This window comes from Schistocerca serialis, chromosome 1 (genome assembly GCF_023864345.2).
Source record: "Schistocerca serialis cubense isolate TAMUIC-IGC-003099 chromosome 1, iqSchSeri2.2, whole genome shotgun sequence".
Taxonomy (NCBI): Eukaryota; Metazoa; Arthropoda; class Insecta; order Orthoptera; family Acrididae; genus Schistocerca; species Schistocerca serialis.
In genome coordinates, this window is record NC_064638.1 from 430,615,386 (window position 1) to 430,633,712 (window position 18,327).

Here is an 18,327-nt window from a genome sequence, read left to right on the forward strand (position 1 = left end):
ATACTCCACCTCGATATTTACACGAGAAGTCAGAGTTCCCTCCAGGCCCGTGGCTGCTCACTGCTCAGAGACTAAGTCCCGCAATACCACACAACGCGAAGACTCCAAGGAGGACTCGAAGAAGTATGCGTTCTTGACATTCTGTGGCTCAATAACAGCAAAGATAAGCCGGCTCCTAAAGAGGAATAAAATTGATTTGGTCTTCAGGGCTCCAGCAAAAATTCGACAACTTTTGAGGTCTGTGAAAGATGATGTAGGCCTCATAATGCCAGGAGTATGTAAAATACCATGTTGATGTGCACGGTTCTATATCGGACAGACTGTGCGTACCATTGAACAGTGCTGTGTAGAACACGAGAGATGTTTTCATCTACAGTACCCAGAGAAGTCAGTGGTAGCAGAGCATGCATTAGAAAAAGATCATCATACTGCTTTCTACGAGACATCTATTATCACACGGACTAACAGTTTTTGGGTTAGCATAAAAAAATAAGGCATTGAAATAAAAACTTGTAACAACATGCTCAATAAAGACGGCGGCCTGCAGTTAAGCACAGCGTGGGACCCGGCCATTGGAAGGCTGAAGCGGGTGTGGAAGCTGCACAATGCAAACATTACCATATATGGTGCTGGAGTGGGTACCAGTGACGTTATGGAAGGGAGCGCGGCTATATAAGGACAGCAGCAGCAACCAGAAGACAGTCACCATTTCACAGTGGCTGAGGAGTACTCAGCAGAGGTATTGTGGATTTTAAACCACTTGACGTGGCTGGAAGCCTGAACCTTTATTAGAACATATCGCTGTGAAACTATGCACTCCTATAAACGTAAACAAATAAACTGTGAGAGGTTGTTCAGAATGTGATTTAAATGTGTGAAAACTGCACCGTCTGTAAAAGTGAAAATAAATTCTCTTTAGGTAGTGATTTTAGCTCACCCTATTTTAAAGGTTAATGATAGCAACTGTTAAAAGGAAAGTTTAATTGTGGAGTAACTGACAGCACTCTTATGTGTACATTCAAATAAATTAACTGACATGCCTTCATTTCATTTCCGTACAAATGTTGCACTTCACTCAAATTTCACTCACCTGAGACATGTATCAATACCTGTTACAATTCTGATGGGAAAGATGAGGCCAAGGCACTGGTGAAACATCCTGACACCCTGAATGCCAAAAATTCTGTGTAAAATTTGTTTTCAGGCTGGTCATTATGACAATGCATTGTAGATATGAACTGACTGTGCAGTTAAGGAACTATGCACTTCACACATTTCTCCAGGTCCTAGACTTTTCTACTTCTTGGAATGCTAGATTGATGATTGTGGTTTTATAGTCTGTGTTCTGACTAATAAACTACTCAGGAATGGGAAAAGGGGGGAACAACTCAAGACATACTAGATATACAAATGAAATCATTTCAAAATTTTACTACGTAATATCAGATAAATAAATAAAAATAAATAAATAAGTAAATATGAATATAATAGAGGGAAACATTCCACGTGGGAAAAATATATCTAAAAACAAAGATGATGTGTCTTACCAAATGAAAGTGCTGGCAGGTCGATAGACACACAAACAAACACAAACATACACACAAAATTCAAGCTTTCGCAACCAACGGTTGCTTCATCAGGAAAGAGGGAAGGAGAGGGAAAGATGAAAGGATGTGGGTTTTAAGGGAGAGGGTAAGGAGTCCTTCCAATGTCTGCTTGTGTCTGTGTATGTGCGGATAATTATGTGTGTGTGTGTGTGTGTGTGTGTGTGCGCGAGTGTATACCTGTCCTTTTTTCCCCCTAAGGTAAGTCTTTCCGCTCCCAGGATTGGAATGACTCCTTACCCTCTCCATTAAAACCCACATCCTTTCGGCTTTCCCTCTCCTTTCCTCTTTGCTGATGAAGCAACCGTTGGTTGCGAAAGCTTGAATTTTGTGTGTAAATAAGTAAATAAATAAAGTACCAGTTCCAAACACAATCTGGACTTCACATTTTAAAATTTGGTTTAATATTCCTTTTTTATTTTGGTAGAAGGGAAATGTACTTACATATTAGCATTATCAGCATGTTAGGAAGATGTTTTATACCATGGGTTTGTTGTTGTAATTTTATTATTAATGTGCTGGTGTTGCTTTAAATATTTGTATTTTAATACAGTGTTTGACAGAACATTAATACTTGTGTTGTTCATCTGAATTACTCTTTTCCCGCAAGGAATTTTGCAATTCTTCCAACTGGCTGGTAATCTTATTGAAACGTTCTTCAGACAAAGAATTTTGTCGCCGTTGTTCAGCATGCATTGCCTTGACATGTGCTATCATACGGTCTGTAGGTGCAGAAGCCACTCGTCTAAGGGTACACAACTCATCATCATGCTCTGTAGGATCAAAAAACACTGAGTAGGCAAGTTCGTGTTTGTTTATTCGTCCAGGATGTTGAAGCAGTGATCTTCTTTCTGCGACAAGCCGATACGCAGAACGTGCTATTTCTGCAGGTAATCGATCAGCCTGCAATTACAGTGTACGTAATCAGTTCAGAATACGTGTTAGACTTCATGATTGATAAATAATACATAACTTAAAATTTATGAGGTATTTGCAACACAGAGGGAAATAGGGATGTGAACAGTTTACTTTTTCTTCCATAGTTTAGTTTATATTATTTTTTATATTATTTTTTAAAAATTATATGTGCAGAAAGAGACAACAGTTATTAAGAAAAAAATGTTCAGCTGCATATTTTATATTCTAGGCAGATGTTTACTGTCAACATTTGTTGAGTGAGACATTTGTGCTTCATAGCAACTCAACTAAAATGTCATTTGTTGTCTGCATTAAATGCATGCCATGTCTTGTCCTGTAAGACATATAAACAAAATTAGTGTTGAATTCCACTATTTTTTACTCTTTGTCTCTTAGACATAAATCTTCCAGTCTTTCTACTACCCTGTTTGACAAATGGTACAGAACAACAAAATTTCTATTTCTGTTAAATGGAAGTATCTGCATGAAATTATTTGTTGATACAGTGAAAAGTGCTCTATTCCAGAAGGATACATAATGTTATTATTAAATCTCACTTAAAAAGAAAAAATTCTGGTTTATGCAGTCTGCAGTATAGATATCACAAATTTGCTGAATATATATAGTCAGTCAATTACAGTGCATTGCTACCAGAGTGAATAGTTCTCCTGGGGGAATGTTACAGAGAATTATGAATTAAAACAGAAACAAGTTAAGTACTGAATGTCATAAATTGGCCTATGTATTTGATCTTGTGGTGTAGCCTGCTAATGTGCCCTTCCTTTCATTTTTTTACTGTAAGGCAAGGCTCAAGAGGAAAAAGTAGGATGATGCTGTGGTGAGTATGTTTAAAACCACCATACAGAAATGGCTTACAGAAAAAGCATTTTATAAAGTAGAAGAATTCAAATTGTGCCATAAAAGTACTGCCGGCCAGTGTGGCCGTGCGGTTCTAAGCGCTTCAGTTTCGAACAGCGTGACCGCTACGGTCGGAGGTTCAAATCCTGCCTCAGGCATGGATGTGTGTGATGTCCGTAGGTTAGTTAGGTTTAAGTGGTTCTAAGTTCTAGGGGACCGATGACCACAGAAGTTAAGTCCCATAGTGCTCAGAACCATTTGAACCGTAAAAGTACTAATGTAGTTTCATTTAGATCAAACTTATATATGTGAAAATGTTGAAAATATTGCGTGCAGTATGATGGACATTTTGTGTTTTGATAGCCAATTATGATCTGAAAATATCTTTTAGACCATGGGTTTTATTTATGTAATTGTATGTGTGTATGTTCACAAAGGACAAATTTACTGCTTTGCAATGCGTAAAGATGGATAGTAAATAAATACAGTCACATTGTTCCAGGTAAAATTGTATGAACTGGACAAGTAAACACTTAGGTTGTATCATCAAAAATAGCTGTGGAATAATTGTTCATTTTCAGTTCATTTATTTCCAGAAAAATGGGTCTGTATTGTGGCAGAAACTATTTTCTCAAAGTTATGTAGATAAATACAACTTGGCACATGGTGAATGCTGTGAGCAGAAGAAAATTTTTTAACAACAAGATTTCATTTTTGTCGGTATAAATTCATGTAAATGATTGCTACCTCCATGTTTCACCTCTGATTTAATGCAAATACAATTGCATGCTTGTTTTATATGCTGCCTGAACTATGAGAGCAACGTTAGTATGAGGGGGCAGGGATCACTTACAGCTTGCACAGCAGATGAATGGTATTGCTGTTGTAGTATCTGCCAGTCTGCTTGTTTCTCAGTCTACAGATGATTGTGAGGTAATTGCTGAAAGAACGCTTGTGGAGACCATTCAATACTTTGTGAACATACTCTTGGTCATACATCCATGTAATGCTTATTTACACATTCTCAACATTTTTAATGGGATTTGGTCATTCAACAACTTGCCTGTGACTAACACCTTGTATTCAGGATAAATGAACTATGGACTCAAGAAGAGCAAACATTAAGTGACATGTTGTAGTAGTTAACACATTGTTCTTATGTTCAGGATGAAGGTGTTTAATTTTCCATTTGGTCATTCAGATTTAGGTTTTCTATGATTTCTCCAAATTATTTCTGTTGCACAAAGTGACAGTATGTTTTTTTCACCACCATTGGCCAGTTGTTCCAGCACTGTGTCTATAATGAAAATACTATAGGTTGTAAAACTCAGAACCTTCCTCCTGTCTTCAAAAGGAAGCTGCTGCTGCTTCTTTTTCATCAGGCTGTTTACTCAATCTTGCAGAGTGTCACTTTCCTTTTGGTTTGTATTTTTGTATTTTGATTGAAATACATTTCTTTTTATTTATATTTATTCATTTTTTATTGAAATACAAACATAAAGGAAAACAAAACCCTACAAGAGAAACATGACAGCCTATAAGCAACAATTCTAAGTTATTTTATTCAATACCAGTACTTTAAGATTTTCCTATTCAGTTGATCTGGGTGTTAATAAGTTCCAGTTTTATGTATTTTTCATGGTATTTCTATTATGCCATACACACAGTCCAACTTTTCTGCTTTTTATTTATTTGTGGCACTTTATCTAGAAGTAGTATATTTTCTGAAACCAAGTTGAAATGTCTAAACTTTTAGCAGCAAATATCCATTGTCATGCAGGAAAATTTGATAAGCAGGTGATAATGCACTAATGTAAATGTAATTAGAGATTATTTAATCACCTGTGGATGGTTGGGCCGGACGTAAACTGAACTGTGGTATGGAGAAGTGAGCAACAGTGCACTTTGATGAGCCATGGAGAGAAGTCGTGGTGGCAGCCATGTCAACAAACGTGAAAAGAGGGCACTCTCCAGATGGGCCACCAATTCAGCCTGTCGTACAAGACGGTCCAGACCTGCTGAACGCTGTAGACCCTGATGTGTGTAAAAGAGAAATCTTGTGAATTGGAGTGTAGGAAAAGGCTTAGCATTAGAGTATTTCATTTAAAAAGAAGAGGTTCACATGTAACTCAGCGAGACCACTACCATTATTAATTGTTGCAACTTCTGAATTTTAACTCAGTAAACCCATTTTGTAAGTTGAAATATGTTTTATTACTCTCATAAAGAAAGTAATTTGTATCTTGTAGTTCTACATCTACATCTACATTTATACTCCGCAAGCCACCCAACGGTGTGTGGCGGAGGGCACTTAACGTGCCACTGTCATTACCTCCCTTTCCTGTTCCAGTCATGTATGGTTCGCGGGAAGAACGACTGTCTGAAAGCCTCCGTGCGTGCTCGAATCTCTCTAATTTTACATTCGTGATCTCCTCGGGAGGTATAAGTAGGGGGAAGCAATATATTCGATACCTCATCCAGAAACGCACCCTCTCGAAACCTGGCGAGCAAGCTACACCGCGATGCAGAGCGCCTCTCTTGCAGAGTCTGCCACTTGAGTTTGTTAAACATCTCCGTAACGGTATCACGGTTACCAAATAACCCTGTGACGAAACGCGCCGCTCTTCTTTGGATCTTCTCTATCTCCTCCGTCAACCCGATCTGGTACAGATCCCACACTGATGAGCAATACTCAAGTATAGGTCGAACGAGTGTTTTTTAGGCCACCTCCTTTGTTGATGGACTACATTTTCTAAGGACTTTCCCAATGAATCTCAACCTGATACCCGCCTTACCAACAATTAATTTTATATGATCATTCCACTTCAAATTGTTCCGCACGCATACTCCCAGATATTTTACAGAAGTAACTGCTACCAGTGTTTGTTCCGCTATCATATAATCATACAATAAAGGATCCTTATTTCTATGTATTTGCAATACATTACATTTGTCTATGTTAAGGGTCAGTTGCCACTCCCTGCACCAAGTGCCTATCCGCTGCAGATCTTCCTGCATTTCGCTACAATTTTCTAATGCTGCAACTTCTCTGTATACTACAGCATCATCCGCGAAAAGCCGCATGGAACTTCCGACACTATCTACTAGGTCATTTATATATATTGTGAAAAGCAATGGTCCCATAACACTCCCCTGTGGCACGCCAGAGGTTACTTTAACGTCTGTAGACGTCTCTCCATTGATAACAACATGCTGTGTTCTGTTTGCTAAAAACTCTTCAATCCAGCCACACAGCTGGTCTGTATTCCGTAGGCTCTTACTTTGTTTATCAGGCGACAGTGCGGAACTGTATCGAACGCCTTCCGGAAGTCAAGAAAAATAGCATCTAACTGGGAGCCTGTATCTAATATTTTCTTGGTCTCATGAACAAATAAAGCGAGTTGGGTCTCACTCGATCACTGATTCCGGAATCCGTGTTGATTCCTACATAGTAGATTCTGGGTCTCCAAAAACGACATGATACTCGAGCAAAAAACATGTTCTAAAATTCTACAACAGATCGACGTCAGAGATATAGGTCTATAGTTTTGCGCATCTGCTCGACGACCCTTCTTGAAGACTGGGACTACCTGTGCAGTACCGATTGCTGCTTGGTCCCCGCATGTCCTGACTTTGCCCCGCACCCGTTGAGGCTGTTGCCCTTTCTGTACTTGCCCAAGGCCATCTAACCTAAAAAACTGCCCAGCCCACGCCATACAACCCCTGCTACCCGTGTAGCCCTGGAAAATTTTAAATTTCACAGATATAATTCCTTTTAGTGGCACTGATCTTTCCTTTAATCAGCTCAGAACCTACATCATAGCTTCAAAACACAACAACAATAAGAATAAAGGCAAAAACTATTTAGACTCAAAAACTTTGCTGTAATGGACTCCTGACCTATCCAGCGGAACCCAAAACCCCACCACCCTATGGCGCAAGTCGAGGAATCTGCAGCCCACACGGTCGCAGAACCGTGTCAGCCTCTGATTCAGACCCTGATACAAACTTCACATCCACCAACAGAAATGACTTCCTTGAGGACATGCTCTCATTTGGGTGTAATCAATATATAATGAAGGCATGCTCCACAATATTGGATGAATATTTCTGCATCTGTAACAGTTTTAAACTAGTTTCAGTTAACTTTGCCTTAATAGTATTCCGGCTGAAGAGCTGCGGAAGCACACTGGAAACACTTCAACTCAGTTGATTTTTATTTATAGAGAGTTTTTGAGGTTTACAGTACTGGAAGTAAAGATCTAGTTTTCACGTGTCCAGTAGAGCCTTGTGATTAGTATTCAGAGATAAGTATTGATGTTTTTGAGTCTAGATAGTTTTTCCCTTTATTCTTATTGTTGTTGTGTTTTGAAGCTATGATGCAGGTTCTGAGCTGATTAAAGGAAAGATCAGTGCCACTAAAAGGAATTATATCTGTGAAATTTAAAATTTTCCAGTGAATTAATTGTTCAAAGAAATTTTGGGATCACAGCCGGTCATCGTAAACTTCACTCCACCATATTTAAACTGGACACCTGATGATCATCATCAGATGTCCAGTTGAAATATCGTAGAGTGAAGTTTATGATGACCGGGGGTTATATCTTTCAAAAGACTTCATAATACTTGAAATACCTGATGCTAGATAAACAAGCACATTCAGTGTATAAAATTGAATGATTGAAGTAGTTATCATTACTATCAATCATGTGGTTCCTCCAGCTTGAAAACTGACAAACTTTTGCCAGTGACATCCAAATTAGGAATGCAGATTAATAGTTGATGCACCTCATATAGGCTTGACAGAGCTCTCTAATGCACAGACATATGCATGCACCCCCCCCCCCCCCCCCCCCCCACACACACACACGAGAGAAAGAGAGCGGAGGTGGGTGGGGGGAGTTATTTTATTTTACTTATTTTGCGTATGGCATTACGTATGAACAACAACTAGCAATTGTGGATTACACAGTTTTACAAAATTTTACAAAAATATATTACTTTCATAATTTATAATTTAAAAAATAAGTCTTTAAATAAATATCTAATTTGTCCATGCATTCAAGGGCTGCATCTGTCACTTCAAATAGATCTTCCAAGTTCCCATGGTAGGCTCTTCTGCTACAGCTTGTTACAATGTGAGGGATCGTCTGGTGTTCATTTCCACAGTCACACTGAGAAGGTGAAGCCCTTCCCCATCAGTAGAGGTTTACAGCACAGATGCCATGTCCTGTGCAGATTCGATTAATTGATTTCCAGGCACATCGCATTAGTTCCATACCTGGTGGTCTTGTGTCAAGTCTTTGGAGGGTCTGATGTTCCTCATGGGCAATAGTGTTCCACATTTCTGTCCACTTTTTGTTGATACTGAAAGTTGCTGCCTGTAGTGATTCTACCAGTAGGACAGATGGCTGCCTAGACTTTAATTGGTTCATTCGGAATGCAGGAATGTCAGAGTGCATTGGAAACTTGGGAATTTTAAGTAATTTTTGGTATTCCTTGAGGAGGGCATTCTGTCTTTGGAGGTCTGGTGGAGCAATGTTGCCAGAGGTGGTAACCAGTATAGAGGAGGAGATTTGATGTAGCCTGTTATTGTCCTCATTGCTGCATTTAGCTCCACGTTAATTTTTCTCACATGTGTGCTATTGAACTACACTGGAGCACAGTATTCAGCAACAGAATAGACCAGCCCTAAGGCAGTGCATCGCAGTGTCGTTGCTCTTGCGCCCCATGAGACACCACTCAGCTTCTGTATGATGATATTCCGTGATCTCAGCTTTGATGCAGTGTTTTCTATGTGCTTCCTGTAAGAGAGGGTTCTAGCAAGAGTCACTCCTGGATATTCTGGAGAGTCTTGGTGGTGAAGAACCTGACCATTAAAGGTGACATTCAACTTCGAATTGGCCATTCTGTTGTTATGGTGAAAGCAGCTGACTTTAGTCTTCGTTGGATTTGGTATCAGTCTCCACTTTCTGAAGTATTCATCTATTGTGCTTAGATCTGCAGATAGGATCTCCCCATCAGCTTCAAGAATGTTCTCTGCTGGGTGGCCAAGGCCAAATCATCTGCATAGATGAACTTCCTTTGTTTCAGGGAGGTCAGATGTATAGAAGATGAACAGGATTGGCACCAAACTGAGCCTTGAGGAAGACCATTATCGAGTTTCTTCTGTCTGCCTAGTTGGTTGCCAAGACCTACTTGGTAGTATCTCTCAGATAGCATGTTGTTTATGAGCCTGATTGTGGTTTGGCAGTGTGTGACACTGGCAAGTTTGTACAATAGTCCTTGTCTCCATATTGTATCATAGGCAGCAGTAAGGTCAATAAAAGCCACTGACATTTTAAGGCGACGTTGGAATCCAGCTTCTATGTGTGTATTTAACCTGAGCACTTGGTCAGTGCAGCTTCTATTTGGTCTGACTCCTGCCTGTTCGATGGGAATAACTTCATGCGTCTTTGGACCGATTCGGTTGAGGATGACTCTTTCCAAAAGCATGTTGGAGCAGCTCAGGAGGGTGATTCGGCAATAGCTAAGCAGTTTTGTTTGCTGGTTTACCCGGCTTCAGTATTGATATGATTTTTGTTTTTTTGGAGGCTTTTGGCATGCTCCCTGATAGCAAAATATTAGTGAAGAAACTTGCAAGCCATCTACGAGTCCTGTTCCCACAATTGATGAGGAACTCCGGCTGTATCCCGTCAAATCCTGGGGCTTTGCCTTTTTTCATTTCTTTGATTGCTGCAGTGATCTCATTTACAGTGAAGTCTCTGTAGTACTCTGATTTGTTGGGTGCCTTCTGCTTCAGGTTTTTAAGCTTTTTCTTAACCATTCTTGTGTGTAGTTTATGGGGGGGGGGGGGGGTGGGGGTGGGGGGTGCTTTGGAGAGAGAACTTATTCTGTTCACAATCTGGTCTGGTGTTACTTCAGGATATTTTCGGGTGGGTGGTAGACTTCCTCCCAGTTTTCTCAAGAGGTTCCATGTCTATCTGCTTGACCTCTTAAAAATCCAGACTTTCTGTTTTTCGCTCCCAGTCCTCTTTACGAGCATTATCAAGTTGTTTTAGGAGTTCTGCAGCAGTTCCGCTATCATTGGTGGTTAAATAGGACTGATACAGTTCTTTACAGTCATTACTCCAGGCTGGTATATATTCTCTCTGGAACCCTCCAGGCATGCACTTTTTGTTGTTGTTAGAACTGCTCCGACAAATCTTTCATAATTTTCACTTAAAGGGGGATCCATTTGATCACTTTATCAAGTTCTCTGGAGAATTTAGTGCAGTCTGCTTTTCTGAAGTTCCATCTTGGTCTAGGCATTGATCTGATTACAGGAATTTGAATTCCTATGTCTAGAATTACTGGCCGGTGTTGACTTTTTGGGGAACCTCCAAGGACTGTCCTTTCTGTATGTAGAAGTTGTCTCTGGGAGTCCTGTGTTACAAAACATAGGTCAAGATTGGAATCCTTGTTCCAGGCTGCAGATTTAAATGTTCCCTTGTCCTTTGAGTCAAAAGCTGGGCTAAGGTTGGTATGTTCAGCCCAATTTGCCAGATCCTTACAATTTTCATCAGTATCGCTGTATTTCCAATTGCTGTGATGGCTTTTGAAGTCGCCAATATATTCACTTGGATGTGATGAAACGGGAAGAACATGAGCTGGCCAGTTATCTGCTGGAGGCTTCTAGACATTTGTTTCAGTAACATCTTTAACTTTAACTGAGACAGTCTCAATATTTTTTATGGAGTTTGCAGATATCAGATGCACATTTTCAATGTTATTGCGTATATGGGTAGCACAGCTGTAGCTCTGGTGGTATGTAGATCCAAGGACTTCATAGCCAGCTACACGTCCTCTTGGAATACAGTCTTCATTCGTAACTATATGAGTTTCTTGAATGACTGCCACATCTACATTGTTTTCGAGTAGCATACGGGAGAGATGTTGTGATTTAGATCGGCTGAGCCCTTCGACGTTCAGCTGTAAAATCTGAATATTATGGCTTAGGTGTGTGGTTGGTTGGTTCTGAAAAGAATCGTTGTGAAGTAGTTTCATGTTCATGTTTAAGCCAGGAGATCTGTAGTAGATAAATCTAGATGCCAGCTCCAATACTCGTGTAGCACCACCCAGGAGGCTCAAAAAACTTTAGAAAGAATGTAGTGAGTCTGTTGGCAGGAGGACACTCAGGAAACAAAAACTGTATGTTTGCAAATACACATAATTTCGACAGTAAATTCTAACCACTTTTTGTGAAGAGTAATAAAATTCCGTTTATCATCTCAAAAAAATAGTTACATAGTTAATTTTTTTGTTTGTTTCTTCTTTGAATTCTCTTGCTCTATACAGGGTGAGTCATAAATGAGCCGAAACATTCCAAGGACTGCATGCTGATATGAAAAGCAACTCAATAATGATTGTTGTTAATTTTTCTCCTGTTGATAACATTTACAAGATAAAGAAAATAAGTTAATCACGAAATGAGGCACCAGAGAACCTCAAGATTGTGACATATTATTCTCCCACAGATGCATTACATGACACACCAAAGTCCTGATTTGCATCACCCAGCACTGGGGAGATATGGGAAAAAGCTCATTTCCTCTGTGTAAGTATGCAGTATGAGAAATTACGTAAGAACTTGTGAACCAAATGTTGCTGACTGGCAGAGTGTACAGTCCCATGTTACATGAAATTTGAGCTGAGGCTAATGACTTAAAGGCAAAATATGGCACATGTGTCCTGTTCACAACAGCTCTGGGCCTCTTGCTGTAGCTGATATGCACCGTGCCAGTAGCTGCTAAAGATATTTCATAATGTTCTTTACATGGCAACTTCCACAAATGAGTAAAATGGTGTCATGAACGTCATTTAGGGCATTGCAGATGGAAGAGCGGTAGCTAGAAGATAACTCTGCCAAGAAAAATTTCCCAGTACATACATCCCATCAGCACCTAGACATTTGATGGAGTATAGTGCATTTGTGGCACCTTCAGCATTTAGTGCCCGGGGTAAGCCAGTCATCGAAGTGTAGTGAAGATGTTGAAGAGAATATGTTGCTGCACTCTGTTGCTAAGAACTAAAGAGGAAGCACCAGGTCTCTTAGCACTGTATTAGAAACGTCACAAAGTACTACACTGAAGCTAAGTCATCAGACAAAAGACTAGAAGTTGTAAGTATGAGGGTACTAACAAATTTATGGTGTCAATATCTGATGGGGGAATTATTGCTTGGTACCTCTTGGGACTAAATGTGCCATCACCAAGATTTACAGAAGAGGAATGATTATCTATTGGAATATCGGAAGAAGTCAATTACATAAAAAATGATGTAGCTTGTCCACATGTGGTTTACACCGGAGCAGATAGAAGCAAACCCAAACAAGCAAGTCTTCCAGATAATTTGCCACTGTTTGCTACCATTCGCTTGTGTCTGTGAACAACCATTTACAGTCATGCGAGGGAACAAAAGAGAACTCGATATAACAAGTATAGCCTGTGAACATTGTGTTATTGTTTTCTGGCACTAATATTCACTGCACAGGATACAACACTACAATTAGAGCCACAGTGCAAAACTTTAAGACAGAATTGTTTTGCACAGGGAGTGCATTGTTTTTGATAAACTGACCACAATGGCATAGGAAAATAAGAATGTACGTCTCTGAATTTGCATGTAAGAATGAAACGCATGGAGATAATGTACTAAACATGGAATTGCAGCTCCAGTTTGTTTTGGCGTTTATTTCAAACTTTGCCGATATGCTGGTTGATGCTTTTCTGTTTCTAATTCATTGCAAATGAGGAGGAAATTTATAAGCAGAACACTGATCACCATCAAACAACGTAACCAGAAGAAAGGTTAGCATTTACACTTGATTTATTGTTGACCTCCCATCACTTAACTTGCTGACCACATTCAAAGACTTTGAAAACCCCAGACATTTGGATTATGTCAGATTATTTGCCCAGACACATACAGTCTGTTGATAATAAGTTGGTCTATGGCCACAGTGTCCTGGAGGGCAGGACATGAGAAGAGGAATGTTTCCTTGTTTGTCTCTCAGTGCTGACAGAGGTGTACCTCGTATCAAAACAGTCTCAAGGAATAAAATGTTGAATCCTGAACTTTCTGAAAGTGCAGTTAGTGATGTCAGGCCGCAACATACCTGGTGCTGCTGCTAAATGTCACCCTCATTGAGTCTTTCACAAAACTGTGGTTGTTCTTTTCAAGACTTGTAAAAATGACTGCAGTGTATTTGAGTTATTGTTGGATTTTTATGCACTGTATTTGTGTTTGTACTCTAGCCAGACAGCAGGTTGTACAGATTTTACTGCTGTGTGCCTAAATATGAGCTTGTATCTGACAAGAAGACCTTATCGAAAGGCCTAGTTTTGATTTTCTTCACATATACTAAGAGGATTTGAAAATCTGTGCCCAGCCGTCAATATCCTAAAGCAATGCGACATAATTTTGAAAAAGAAAACCTTGAATAGTTGCCTCTTAAAAATGGGATGATTTCTGAGCACTGTTACCTGCCAAACATTTGGCAGATGTTTCATAGATGCCTGGAGCTGAATGGGTACCCCACATATAGTGAACCCACTTCTCCTTTTCCCTCGCACTAAGACCAATGCTGTGACATAGATCAAGTGAATGTTGATATCTTATCTGTTGCACAACAGTGACAAGAGCATTCTTCATTTTTGGGCTTTTGTACAGGAATATTTTACTCGTCTTCAGCATCACCTGTGCTGTTGACAGTACTCTGCCAATTTTTTGGCCAGTGTTTTCTTGGAGCCTCCCTGCAGCTGGGGTGTGCTGCACATAAAAAGGTAACTTATAGTGAGTGTTGTAATTCTCAGTGACAAGGAGACATTACATTTTTCTTTGAGATGACGTGCGCAGACCTCGTCGACAGGATGAGGGGATCACCTTGTAACCACTCACATACATCTGAAAAAGATAGCATCGAAGACTGCTGATGAAAAGTCACTAGTTCAGATCTACTTTACAACATTTTTTTTTTCTTTTTACTTTATTTAAATTCTATATTTTTGTCAAGTATAAATTGTAATAAGTAAATATTGAATCACAGTTTTCTAATGAAAATAATATTTTATTTTTAATTATGTGTCACATGAAACAAAAATGAGTTATATTCATCAATAATACTCCTTCATTTACTGCTAATGCCCACTAATTTCTTCTTCCGTCGTTTAGTGGAGAAACAGGTATACAACATGCACCAGTATTATTGATGAAACTTCCTGACATGTTAATCTGCTTTTAACCTGTGTGGAACTTTCATTTCTGTTCACACACTGCGGCAGAGTGAAATTTGTTCTCGATTAGTATTGATGTATTCACATGTCCATGTCAAATTTTAATTTGTTTCATATGAATGACCTATAGTTGAAAAGAAAATATTATTGTTATTAGAAAATTACAATTCAGTGTTTCTTTATTACAGTTTCCACTTGACAGAAAATATGGAATGTAAATAAAAGTAAAAAAAAAAAGAAATTGTTGTAAAGGAGATTTAAACCAGAGTCCTTTCTATTACCAGTCTTCAACACTACCCGTTCAGTTACAGGCACCTACAAAACATCTGCCAAATGTTTGGCAGTTAACACAGTTTAATGTCAAGTCTCGAAGATGGTTGTGCTCATACCTGTGTGCAATTGTCTGGCAGATAGGGCAGCACTGTGGTGCAACTAATTGTCAATTGCCAGAGCTTCTCATTGTCCTCAGTAAAGAAGTATGGAAAGCATATGCATGGGAGACCATCTAAGTGTGATGGTTTTTAATATAAAATGTATGAAATTACCTTCACACCTGTCCTCATTTAGTGAATTTTCACTAAGACGTATTAAAATCTATTTATTTCCAATCGATTGAATTACTCCAGACAAAAAAAGATCTGGGCGTACCCCAGACAGCTGTATAAAAAATCCCTCCAAGACGCCCACAGATGCGCTGAAAATTAGAAAAAATATGAAGAAATCAAGATATATGGCAGTTCTAATTATTGGCAGCTGTGAATTTACATTAATGATTGTTGCACATTTCAGTAACTGCCATGTCACATTCGTTCTGCTGCCTGCAGCAACATATGTATAAGGAAGCTAATGTTAATAAAATATGATTAATGAAATGATATTAGAGGGCAGATAATGTGATCCCAGGTGAATTGATTTTATTTATTATTAAAAATCTTGAACATAACACTTGTAAGTCAGCCATATAATTACAGATACTGTGAACACAAGTGGTGAGAATATATTTTTAATTTTAATCAGTGCAGCATAAACAAAGATGATGTAACTTACCAAACAAAAGCGTTGGCATGTTGATTGACACACAAAATTCAAGTTTTCACAACCAACGGTTGCTTCATCAGGAAAGAGGGAAGGAGAGGGAAAGACGAAAGGGTGTGGGTTTTAAGGGAGAGGGTAAGGAGTCATTCCAATCCCAGGAAAAAGGACAGGTATACACAAGCAGACATTTGTAAAGGCAAAGAGTTTGGGCAGAGATGTCAGTCGAGGTGGAAATACAGAGGCAAAGATGTTGTTGAATGACAGGTGAGGTATGAGCGACGGCAACTTGAAATTAGCGGGGGTTGAGGCCTGGTGGGTAACGGGAAGAGGGGATATACTGAAGGACAAGTTCCCATCTCCGGAGTTCTGACAGGTTGGTGCTAGTGGAAAGCATCCAGATAACCCGGACAGTGTAACACTGTGCCAAAATGTGCTGGCCGTGCACCAAGGTACGTTTATCCACATGGTGATCTTCATTACCAACAAACACTGTCTGCCTGTGTCCATTCATGGGAATGGACAGTTTGTTGCTGGTCATTCCCACATAGAAAGCTTCACAGTGTAGGCAGGTCAGTTGGTAAATCACGTGGGTGCTTTCACACGTGGCTCTGCCTTTGATCGTGTACACCTTCTGGGTTACAGGACTGGAGTAGGTGGTGGTGGGAGGGTGCATGGGACAGGTTTTACACCGGGTAGGTTACAAGGGTAGGAGCACATGCGCGATTGTATACCTGTCCCTTTTTCCCCCCTAAGGTAAGTCTTTCCACTCCAGGGATTGGAATGACTCCTTACCCTCTCCCTTAAAACCCACATCCTTTCGTCTTTCCCTCTCCTTCCCTCTTTCCTGATGAAGCAACCGTTGGTTGCGAAAGCTTGAATTTTGTGTGTATGTTTGTGTTTGTTTGTGTGTCTATCAACATGCCAACACTTTTGTTTGGTAAGTTACTTCATCTTGGTTTTTGGATATATTTTTCCCACGTGGAATGTAAACAAGACGACAGATGAAAACTTTATGCGCAGCTAGCAGCTAGCACTGATGCAGAGAGGACACGAACTTCCTTTGATGGCTTACTAAAGGAGCGACAAACAGCGGAACACAAAAGATGTTGGAGCCTGATACATTCCTCTCACAAGAGGATTACATTTCCACTGATGGTCTTTGCTATAGTTGTATCTTCAACAACTTTGGAGACACCATGACAAAGAGAAACATGAATTTGTTTCTGCTCATTTCACTTGCAGCAATTTAAGCTGTCCTCTTAGGTTCCTGGCTAACCGCAGGCTCTGAGATCACCATGTATAAGGAAATAAACAGCTAAATATTTATTTTGTCTTCTGTTTTCTAGTCTGAAAGAAGTGTAAATAACATTAAATATTGCAGAATATACTTGTATTACAATTATAAGAAATAATCAGAATGTGTTAAAACACCAAGACAAAAAAAAAGAAGAAACAAAGAAAAAAAGTTAGCATATAGCGGAATGCGTACCCACTTTCTTGGACTCTGCAATCCACATCTTTATCCAGTATGTTGCATCAAAGACATGTGTTTTTTGTCTTTTGTATCGACTCTCATAGTATTTCTTAAAGGTTTATATCATTGATGTGTAATTAAGGGACAATTAATTATGAGGAGTGTGTGTTTTTGATCAATGTTCAATGCACTGTTGCCTTATCACAGCATACTAGTAGATGTTCAGGCCTTTGAAGCAGTATGACATCTCTGTAGTTATCAAAAGTGCAAGTACAGCAAAGACCATCAGCAGAAATATACTACTCTTTGTGAAAGGAGTGCATTATGTCCCAAAATGTTTACCGTGGAATACTAGCAAACAATATGACAAAATGAAGAGCACTCGCACTTGCCTGCCTTTTTTTATGCCAGTGGGAATGTTTGTTTACTTGTGTTCCCTTGGGTGTAAACCATGCTTTAATTACCTTTCTGAGATTCTTCTTCTTGTTTGCTTTGTCTGTATGCTGTTTGTTAAGCGATCTTACTTCCATATTTAGCTGGATTTTTTTACCTTTTTAGAGATCTTTTTTCTGTAATCAGTGGTCTCTTTTAATCATTCTCTGGTCTCTTTTCTTTATCTGGCAACTCTTTTCTCTTTATTTACCAATCTTTTGTAGTGTGTACCTGTTAATTTTCGTTGTTTGTTAATATTTTATTTCATTATTAGATGATCTACATTCATTGTTGAACCATCTTCAATCTTTGCGTGGTAGCTGTTTCTCCTTGTTTGTTGACCATTTTCTGTCTTTTGACTATTGGTTTTCTCCACTTAGCAATTGATTTGCACTGTACATTTCAGTCCAGTTGTACATATCGTTTAATTTCTTAGGTTTAGCATAATGATGATTGGATTTAGTACTTTCCTGATTCTTATAATTGCACTGGCAGCACTTGTACATTTTGTGAAATCTGTCGTATGTAATTACCAACTTAATGGACTTTCACTATCATAGTTCACTGGGACTTGCTCAGTTATCTTTGTTCATTCATTTAGAGAGAAAGCAAATTTACAATATTGGTGCATTGTGTCAGCACTTTTATATCCTTTGGTGCATAGTTCTTCATCTCTCAGAAAACATCAGTGGAATATCATGTGATGTTGGGCAACGTATTTTAGCTTCTTAAT

At 39.2% G+C, this 18,327-nt stretch overlaps 1 protein-coding gene across 1 annotated transcript in view; it reads right to left on the reverse strand.

Moving 5' to 3' along the window:
- Positions 1 to 2,164: 2,164 nt before the first annotated feature.
- Positions 2,165 to 18,327, reverse strand: part of LOC126481411 (transient receptor potential channel pyrexia-like) — a 202,319-nt gene continuing 186,156 nt past the window's right edge. Inside the window, exons 9-10 of the mRNA XM_050105187.1 lie at positions 5,223 to 5,414; positions 2,165 to 2,507 (exon numbers count right to left, since the gene is read on the reverse strand). Of these exons, the coding sequence (XP_049961144.1) occupies positions 2,172 to 2,507; positions 5,223 to 5,414 (528 nt within the window). The 3' untranslated portion in view covers positions 2,165 to 2,171. The remainder of the gene's footprint in view (positions 2,508 to 5,222; positions 5,415 to 18,327) is intronic.